Here is a 10,760-nt window from a genome sequence, read left to right as displayed (position 1 = left end):
TAGCTGCCCTGGCAGCACCATCAGCCTTCAAACAGCGAGGAAGGTGACCAACCCCACAACAGAGAGGCCAGGACCTCTCCAAAGGAGGAATAGCGAGGAAAGCAGAAACATTGGGAGTGGGATACTCAGTTTCAGTAACCCAGTCATCAACTGCACACATAAGAGGCATGACTTATTATAATTTTTATTTTATTTTTCACTAACAAATAAAACATGCATGGCAAAGAAAGAAACCAAAAGACTCACCAGCCACGCAGGCCTCATGATTCAAATATGCCAAGTCAGGACCCACATAATTGGTCCTGACAAACATGTACCCACCAGCCCAGCCTTGATCATGGCCGCTGTCCAAATTACTCAGAAGAGGAGTAGTAGACGCCCTGACCTTAAAACTTATACGGCCAGGACTGTTTGTTTTAACAGCATAACAAGTCTTCAAGTCGTCAAGAGAAAAAAAAAATATTGTGTTTTTTACAGAGATTCTCAACGGAACATACAACCTTCCACACCATTGGCATTAACTGATAAGATGGAACACCGATCTCCTTAATAACCTCAACTATAAGAGGAGAAAAGGGAAGCTTACAGCCTGCCCTGAAAGCCCAGTCATGAATACAGAACCAACCAGGACAAGCCCAGTCAGCCCTGATGGGAGAATTCTCAGGAATCCAGACTTCAGCATCAGCAGGGATGATCCCCTTATCCTTCAAAATCTTCTCAAACTCAGGCTTCAAACGGTTTTCAGGAGACTGATCCTCATTTAAAGCCTTCGTAGGCTTGAATTGAAAATCTCCATGGAATATTGAGATCATCTCCAATAGAGAATGACTCGGCTTATTGACTGTGGGAGATGGAGCAGCAGAAGAAGTAGGCAAAGTTTCAGAAGAAGTTTCCTCAGGATTCTGAGGAGGAGGAGTTGCAGGAACCGCTTCCCTGGTAGACTTCTTCTTTGCAGCCATTATTGGAAAGATTGTGAAGAATTGATTAAAGATTAAAGAAGTTGGAAATTAACAGAACTGAAGAAAAAGATTATTAGAGAGGAGATGATAAGAAACTGCTTTGGTGAGTTCAACTTAATAAAGCACGCAGGTATTTATAATGAAGAAGATTAGGGTTTCAGCCGCAAAGGAAGTGGATAATCATTAAGGAAGTTGCAGTAAATATCACACGCGTCATCAACTGCAGTAAAATAGCCGTTACAGAAAACTGACTAGGCAAACTTTAACCGTTGGGTAATCTTCCTAAAAATAAAGTTATCTCCTCATTTTTTCGTCCTGGCACACAGCAAATAAGGAGATAAGGGGCAATTGTTAGGCCTAGAAATCCGCAGACCTTCCTGATCAGTATCTCATCTAAGCCTGACTGTCAGGCTGTCAAGGTGCCAAGCTATCAGGGCACATGAAGATAGGCGCTAGGCCATGGAGAGGACAACGGTCAAAATATCAGGACGATATTGGACCATATACGCGTATAATAAAGGAATTATATACGCAGCATTAATGTGAAGATTTCGCAGTAAATGCAGTTATCAAGGGAGGAATAATTAGCCATTATTACAGGCAATAATGGAGAATAATCCGTATTTAATATCATATCAAGCAGCCGTTCGAGATGGAAGCCTATATAAGGAACACTTTGGAGATATTGAAATCATCTCATTCACACGCAAGAAGAAGCATACGCAATACATAGAGAGAAATAAGCATTGTTATAATCATATAATTATTCTCCCAAATTACATAGTGAAATCCTCTCCTGGCTTGGTGCCCGTGGTTTTTTCCCATTCAAGGGTTTTCCACGTACAAAATTACTTGTCTTATTGTTGTTGTTGTTATTCCATTTACAGCTTATTATCGTACCCTGACGACCTGACCAACAGACTATCTAGAGCTAGTTAACCTTACACAAGTCTACCCTGACCTGATTTCGCCCTGCGCAAAATCCACCCAAAACAACATTTCTGATTTCCATGGTAGTTTAAATCCTGAGGATTTGTTAAACTGGCTTAGATTTGTTGAGAGAGTCTTTGAGTTTAAAAGTTATTATGACAGAAAAGCTTTTAAAGTTGCCATCTTAAAACTTAAAGGATATGCATGTCTTTGGTATGAGAGTATGAAACACCAAAAGATTAGAGATGGTAAGGAACCGGTGAGGTCTTGGGCTAAGTTGAAAAAGAAATTAAAAGAGAAATTTATAGCCAAAGACTATACCCAGGATATCTTTATTAAACTGACTCAGTTGAGATAAGAACAACTATATGTTGAGGCCTACCTTAGGAGCTTTGAAAAGCTAACCCTACAATGTGAGGTTACTGAGAAACATAAGCAAAAGATTGTTAGGTTTATTAAGGGTTTGGATCCTAAGATAGCTAGCAGAGTAAGGATGCAGCAAGTTTGGTCATTTGATGAGGCAATCAATCTGGCCTTAAGAGTTGAGAAGCTAGGAAAGGTAAAACCTTTAACCCCCAAACTCCACACTAGACCTATATTCAAACCTTATACTGGTGTTAAGATCACTGAGACACCTAAACCTACAACCCAACCCACAGGAGATAAGGGGAAGGCACCTCTAACCTCAAAAGTCAATCCTGCTATGACAAGAGACAAGATAAGATGTTTCCAGTGCCAAGGGTTTGGTCACTTTAGAAAGAATTATCCTTCCAACAGGGCTCTTACCTTGATAAAAATTGAAGAATGGAAAAGAGAGGGTCTCATTGAGTATGAGAAGGATGAAACTCTGGTCTTAGGAGAGACAGAAATAGAAGAGGAGACAAGTCCGGGAAAAGTTTTTGCTCCTCCTGACACAGGACACAGCTTGGTCTTGTGGAGGGTTATGCACTCCCAACAGGCACGTTTGGAAGCTGACCAGAGGTCCCTGATCTTCAGGAGCAGGTGCACAGTTCGGGGAAGGGTTTGTAACACGATAATTGATGGGGGGGAGCGGCACTAATGTTCCCTCCACCACCCTGGTTAGTAAACTGAGCTTACCTACCCAGGACCACCCAAATCCATACAAGCTGAGGTGGTTGAAAAAAGGATCAGAAGTGAGAGTTGACAAGCAGTCCATTGTGTCATTCTCCATTGGAAAAGTGTACAAAGATGAAGTACTATGTGATGTAGTGCCCATGGATGCCTGTCATCTCTTGTTGGGAAGACCATGGGAATTTAACAAAAACACTACCCATCAGGGCATAGAAAACACTTACAGTTTCAAGCACAATGGCAAGAAAGTCACCTTAACTCCCTTGCCACCAAACCAGAGAAATTATGGGAGTCTTAACATGCCTGAGGAGCTGAATGGTGTACTATTTCTATCAGAAGCAACTATGATAAAAGAGATCAAGTAAGAATAGCCTATACTAGTTCTACTGTCAAAGGAAATATAGAAAGAAAAGAGCATTGAGATGCCTGCAGAAGTTGAACCACTAATTCATAAGTACATGGATGTTTTTCCAGGTGAGTTACCTAGTGGGTTACCCCCACTGAGAGGATTTAACATTACATTGACCTGGTGCCTGGTTCTGTGCTACCTAACAGACCAGCTTACAGATATGATGCCACTACAACCAAAGAACTGCAGCACCAAATTGAAGAGTTTATGACCAAGGGATTTGTGAGGGAGTCACTGAGTCCATGTGAAGTGCCTGCCTTGCTGGTACCAAAGAAAGATGGGACTTAGAAGATGTGTACTGAAAGTAGAGCAATCAATAACATTACTGTGAAGTATAGGTTTCCAATCCCAAGATTGGATGATATGTTGGATGAACTTAGTGGGGCCACTGTCTTCTCAAAGATAGATCTCAGACAAGGTTACCATCAAGTTAGGATCAGGGAGGGAGATGAGTGGAAAACTGCATTCAAGACTAAGCATGGCCTATATGAGTGGCTGGTTATGCCATTTGGGCTCTCCAATGCCCCTAGCACATTCATGAGGTTGATGACAGAGGTGATGAGACCATGTTTGGGCAAATTTGTTGTAGTTTACTTTCATGACATTCTGATATACAGCAGCAGCTCTTCCGAACATCTCAAGCATCTAAAAGTTATGTTCAAAATCCTCAAGGAACAGAAACTCTTTGGCAAGCTAGAGAAGTGCACTTTTATGGTTATGGAAGTGGTTTTCTTGGGATACATAGTATCTGGGAGGGGTATCTCTTTTGATCCGGAGAAGGTAGCAGCAATACAATCCTGGCCAGCTCCTAAAACCAACACTGAGGTAAGACGGTTCCATGGATTGGCTTCTTTTTACAGAAGATTCATCGGGAATTTCAGTACAGTTGTTGCTCCTATCACTGAATGCATGAAGAAGGCAGAGTTCCAGTGGACTGAAAGTGCTCAGCAATCCTTTGACAAGATAAAGAAAATGATGTATGAGACCCCTATCCTGAAACTACCATATTTTGATCAACTATTTGAAGTTGAGTGTGATGCAAGTGGAGTGGGGATTGGAGCAGTCCTAATCTAGTGCCAGAAACCTGTGGCCTATTTCAGTGAAAAATTGAATGGTGCCAAACTAAAATACTCCACATATGACAAAGAGTTTTATGCAATTATTAGATCAGTCATGCATTGGAGCCATTACCTGAAGCCAAAGCCATTTGTGTTGCATTCAGATCATGAAGCCTTGAGATTTACCAATAGTCAGAACAAGTTAAGTCACAGGCATGCTAAATGGGTTGAGTTCTTGCAATTCTTTACATTTTCAAGCAAGTACAAAGAGGGAAGACTTAATGTTGTTGCTGATGTACTATCAAGGGAGCATTCTTTACTAACAGTCATTGAACAAAGGGTGTTGGGGTTTGAGTTTATGAAGGAGCTGTACAGAGAGGATCCTTATTTTTTTGAGGAATGGATTAACCTATCTAAGGGAGGTCCAACTCAAGGAAGCAAGTATCTGATGCACGAGGGATTCCTGTTCCATGGAAAAAAATTGTGTGTGCCTAGAGGGTCCTGTAGAGAGCTACTGATCAAGGAAATACACGTAGGAGGGTCAGGAGGACACTTTGGGGTTCAGAAAACCTTGGATATCATGCAGGATTAGTTCTTTTTGCCAAGGATGATGAGTGATGTCCGGGTGGCCCTTAGAAGGTGTTCAGTGTGTCAAAGGGCCAAAATTTCATTCTAAGCAGGACCTTATACTCCCTTACCAGTTCCAGAGAGACCTTGGAAAGATTTCAGCATGGATTTCATAGTTTGCTCTTCCAAGGACAGCAAGGGGAAAGGATTCTATAATGGTTGTGGTGCACAGGTTCAGCAAAATAGCTCATTTCATAGCCTGCAAGAAGACTGAGGATGCAGCTAGTGTAGCTGAGCTATACTTAAAGGAAATTATGAGGCTTCATGGGGTTCCTAAGACTATTGTATCAGATAGGGACACCAAGTTCATGAGCTATTTTTGGAAGACACTATGGAAGCTGCTTAAAACCAAGCTCTTGTTCAGCACTGCTCACCACCCATAGACAGATGGCCAAACTAAGGTCACCAACAAAACACTGGGGAGGATCCTAAGGTGTATAGTGAGCAAGTCTTTAAGGGATTGGGACCTAAACTTGTGCAACAGGAGCTGAATCAGGGGCTCCCAATCCTAACCAGGCCTCAGAACAAGTCCAAGCAACACCCACTGAACCTCCCCTAACTCAACCAGTCAAGAGGTTCACCAGGTCTAGTTTTCAGCTGCCTATATGGCCAGATGGAGCATGCCTCAACTAAACCCATCAAAGAGTCTCAAATCATCCAAGGCCATCAAAGGAAATACAAGGAAAAATCAGCACAGAAAAGCAAGAAAGAACAAACAGTCACATGTTGCTGGAAGAGTTGATATAGCATAAAGCAAACTTTCTATTTTTGGTGAGGCAATTGTGAGGCTAATAAAGAAAGGAGCACTGCATCATCCTTCCTTGAGATCAACTACAGGAAAACTACAAGAAGCCTTGACTTTAGAAAGCACTCAACTAGCTAACAAGAACAACAGAAACCTGTGCACAAATGCGAAAATGCCAGACTAGACCCTTGCTTTATTTTTAGTCTGTTTTACCCTTTGTTGTTTATTTTCCCCTAGTAACTTTATTTTCCAGCTTGTAATATAACTAAGGTAGTTTGTACTTATCCTAGATTAAATGGCCCTTAGATTGTTAGGTTTCAAACTGTAACTCAAGAACAAGGCCTATATAAGGACCTGTGTTCCAACTGAAGAAAGCAGATTATTTTGAATGAAAATTAGCCTTGAGACTTCTCTCATTTCTTTCAAACTTATGTTTAAACTATAGTTTGGAATCCTGGCCTGGTAATTAACCTGTGATCTCTGTGGTTAATTGATCAAAGTCAGTTTGGCATCATTAAATTAAACATGTGTCTATTTGTGGTTCAGTTTGATAGTGTTGAGCAAAGTTTATACTCTAATCCTGTGCCCACTGTGGATTTGAGTCAGAAATTTGCTAAGTTATTATCTTGGATTTCCTGTGAATATTCTGTGGAAATTTAGGATCTTGACTATATCACTTTATTATACAAACAAGTTCCTTAAGTCAGTGAGTCTGTGCCTGCATTGCTCAGGTTTCCATGTTGTTTCAATTAAGTTTAAAAATATTTACATCCCTCCTAAATTCATGAGATTTGGTACAGTCCCAGATCAATATTAAATCTTACTTGTCACAAAAATTCAGAATTTTACAAGTTCATTTGGTATTTTTAAGGTGTCCTGCAAACCAGGTTGTATTGTGTGCCTATCCATAGGGTTTACACTGCATTTTGGTAATCAGAGCTCAAGTTTAACACAATTCCACCTCTGTGTTAGTCTTAGATTGAGCAAAGCTGTGAGTTCAATAACCCTACCTACAACAAAAACACAAAAACAACCATGAGTGAAGAGAGACTTGCTGGTATTGAGACCAGAATAAAAACTCTTACACGAAATGTGGATACACTGCTCAATGTTGTTCATGTAGTGATGGAGAGGTTTCCAAACGATGATCCAAGAAGACAGCCACATGCCAGAGGGAGAGGTAGAGGTAGAGGCGTATTTTTGGGAGCAGGGAGAGGACAACTACCACCTAGATATGAACCAGAATCAAAAGAAAGCATCAGAACACAAGAGGAGGCTCTTGAGCAAAAAAACAAGCATCTAAAGGTATAAATTCATGATTTTTCTGGTAGTGTTAACCCTGATCACGTACTAGAATAGATTAGGGATGTTGAAAAAATATTTGAGTTCAAAAATTACAATGATGCTAAGGCTTGTAAAGTTGCTGTGTTGAAGTTAAAGGGATATGCATCACTGTGGTATGATAACCATAAACATCAGAGATTAAGGGACGGGAAGGAGTCCATTAAATCCTGGTCCAAGCTTAAAAATAAATCGTTGGATAAGTTTGTTACCAAATATTATACCCAAGACCTATTCATTAAGCTGTCTAAGCTTAGGCAGGATGAGACACCCCTTGAGACCTGGTGTCGTTTCAAACTCGTCGTCAAAAGCTACCAACCAAAACAATATTTATAACTTCACAAACTACTATTAGTAAAGAGGCAAGTGAAGATCAGATCCCTAGGGACAGGTATTGATGTAGGATTCTCAATTGCAAGTAGCTATGTCTAAGGGTGTCACAATTTGGGTTGAGGTAGGAGATAAACTAAACTAGTCAACAAGATGAAAGTAAAGTAATGAAAGCAAAGCAAGGCAATTAAAAGGGGTTGTAAAAATTTGATTAAAGGCACTAGGGTGTTATGGGTTCATAGGGGATTCATGGCAGTTGATAATACAAACATGTTTTCAACTAGATGCAAGCACTTATTGTTGTGATGGGATCGAGTAAATGTATATCTTACAATCCCTAAGAAGGTTTAGGTTCCGGAGAAGAATCGATTAGATTGTACAACACCTACAAGTCGACTTAATCCTTCCTATCCAACTATATGCATGGTCTAATGAGGCTCGAGTTGGCTTATATGCTTACAAGCCTCATTGAAAAGATAGGTGATGGGTAAAAAATGCAAGGATTCATAGGCTCGCATTTCATCAAACATAACATGTGCATAAGTTTAAATCACAACAAGCAAGAAAATTAATTATGAAAACATATTAGATTAAGCATAGATCAATCCCCATGTTTGTTTCTCCAAATTCCCCATTAACCCTAGCTAAAGAAACTACTCACTCATGATCAAGTTTAGCATGCTAATAAGGTTGTCAATCATACTAACAAAGCCAATCATGATGAATAAATGAAAGTGATTAACAATAATTAAGCAAGGTTAAGAGAGAATTATAACTATGAAGATGATTCCAAATAATAAAGTAAAGAATAATAGAAGTACTTGATGATTGATGGAAGGTTGTCAACCCTCCAAATAAACCCAAATAATCTTCTAATTACCCAAAATAAAGGAAGAACAACAGAGAAATTAAGGAAAGATTAAGATGTGATTAATATTGAGAAATGTATTACAACTAAATTAAGACTAATTTTAGAGAATTAGAACTTGATTAAGAGATGGCTAAGAAGTGATTAAGAGGTGATTATAATATAGGTAGTACAACGGGGTATTTATACTAAAGGTTAGGTACAAGGATTAGGATTACTAAGGGCTTAAATTACTATTAAGACCCTAAGAAAAGTTGAGGAAATGCTACCTCCGAGGGAAATGTGTGGATCCTCTTGCTAGTCCTGCCTCGGTCCGCTCATCCCGTGGTATGGTACGGGCTCTTCTGACTTGTGATCCGCTCGGATCCTGGGGAAGACGCTCGGCTCCTGGCGCTGCAAGCTGCTCGTCCAGGGAACAAGACGGTCGGATCCTGGTGTTCAGAGACGCCCGAATCGTGCATGATCCGCTCGATTTCCTGGACAGACTGCTTCTCTTTTTTAGCTCCTTAACAATCCGCAAGGATCATGTCGGGGATGCAAGGATCCTTTCATCATTGCCTATTTCACTTTATTATCTACTTAGGCCTCTACTGTTAGTCTTCTCTTTGATGCTTGGCTATTAGATGTGATTAATTTAGCTCCATTTCGCCTCATAAATGCAAGGTTAGCAATCCTTTCCTACCAAGGAGACAAAACCTCAAAGAATATGCAAAATGGGAAACTAAAGATAGTAAATGACCCAATTATGTGCTATAAAGCATAGGAACGAGGTTAATTCGGGGACTAAATATGCTCAAATATGAGTCACATCAAACATCCCCAAACCGAACCTTGGCTCGTCCCGAGTAAAGAGGTGACTAAACCTAGGACCTTTATTTAAACTAACCTACTAATATGGCCGATATGAGACAATTAGTGGGTCTCACTCTGCCCCTTCAACTCACAACAAGACAACCATGAGGTAGGATGCCTTCTTGCAAGGCAAGGTGGGGCTTGCCAAAATGGCGATACATCCAAGCATTAAGCACATAAAAGCAAGTAATGGATGTATCTACAAAAATGAATAACCACTTTCCTCATCTAAGTGGCGGAAATTATCTAAAAGGGAAGTAGATCTAAGGGTACACATTCCACTATAGATACGGTTTCTTCAAACTACTAAGCCTAGAAGGATACCAATAAATCACCTCCAAGTTGTGTCAAGCTAGGGTACCTTTTGAAATATTCATCAATCTCTTATTAGACACTTCTAATAACTATGTGTTTATTAGTTAAGTCATAAACTAAAAGGAACTTATGCATGCATAACAAAATACAAAGTAAGAAGAAAAATCGATTATTCTTACAATGAGGGCCGAATGGTTTATACTAATTTGGTCTCCTACCAAGTTAGTCTTCTTTAGAAAAAAATCCAAATGCCCAACAAAACCCTAGATCCAATGATGGGATCTACTCCTTAAGGACTGTACCAAGGTAATCACCCTTAAACAAAGTACTAATTTTGTTACTAGAAATTAGTATTTGTATCCTTAAATTATTACTAATATTATAAGATTACTACTTCTAGTAATAGAGGAATAATATTAGAGATTTGTGAGAATTTTCTAGTGTGTTCAACAACAAAAACTAGAGAGATAAGTTCTTCTCTAAGTAAGTATCTTATATGAATGAATTGTATAAAATAAGAAGAGAAAACTTCTTCACTTTTCTTAGGGTCGCCGGGTAGATTGAAGGTGGAAGAATGCCCAATCCCTTTTCTTGTTTCTCTTCTCAAGAGTTTTTGGCATGCAACCCTATGATTAGTAGGTAATCATAGTGCCTTCCACTAATTAAAATAACAAAACATAATAAAACCCTATAATCCCATTTACACAGCTCACCCATTTAAAATGGGTCCATTTTAAGTTTGTCAAATGTTAATTTGTATAGTGTGACGTATTGGTCATGTTACTAGACATGTAATTTAAATAATGCATTTTTAAATTATTAAAAATCATTATATAAATGAAATATGTCACATACAAAATTAACTTAGTTATCCACAATTACATTTACTTAAAATGGGTCATAGAATTATAAATCACAACTACTTGTATTTATAATAAACAATTCATTCTTTATTTTAATTGTTTCATAAACAATAAATAAACCGTAAGTAATAAAACAATTTAATTACTTAGTATGAATCTTATTTAATCGAATTACAATAAGATACGTATTATTACTCACAAAATCATTTGTTCAATTTTAAGGAATTAATTAACTTGTATCGTCATACAATTAATTAATTCATCTATTAAGAGCGTTATCCTAGAGGTATGACCTTAAGGGATAAACTGATCACCACCGTCATACGACAGTAATGTCAAACTCTAGTCAGCCAATCAATACCGATTAATGT

At 38.9% G+C, this 10,760-nt stretch overlaps 1 protein-coding gene across 1 annotated transcript; it reads left to right on the top strand.

The window, feature by feature from the left end:
* Positions 1–4,563: 4,563 nt before the first annotated feature.
* On the top strand, positions 4,564–5,040 carry LOC141607667 (uncharacterized). Its single transcript, XM_074427022.1, has 2 exons — positions 4,564–4,661; positions 4,707–5,040. Exons 1-2 carry the CDS (start codon positions 4,564–4,566, stop codon positions 5,038–5,040), a joined length of 432 nt encoding a protein of 143 aa, XP_074283123.1.
* The last annotated feature ends 5,720 nt before the right edge of the window (positions 5,041–10,760 follow it).

Source organism: Silene latifolia, chromosome 10 (assembly GCF_048544455.1).
Source record: "Silene latifolia isolate original U9 population chromosome 10, ASM4854445v1, whole genome shotgun sequence".
In the NCBI taxonomy this organism is placed as follows: domain Eukaryota; kingdom Viridiplantae; phylum Streptophyta; class Magnoliopsida; order Caryophyllales; family Caryophyllaceae; genus Silene; species Silene latifolia.
The sequence above is the reverse complement of the archived record's forward strand: the minus strand, read 5'-3'. Positions and strand labels throughout refer to the sequence as shown.

Coding starts and splice junctions, on each gene's coding strand:
- LOC141607667 (XM_074427022.1), top strand. CDS start 4,564: ATGCATTGGAGCCATTACCTGAAGCCAAAGCCATTTGTGTTGCATTCA. Junction 4,662..4,706: donor CAGAACAAGTTAAGTCACAG/GCATGCTAAATG, acceptor TACATTTTCAAG/CAAGTACAAAGAGGGAAGAC.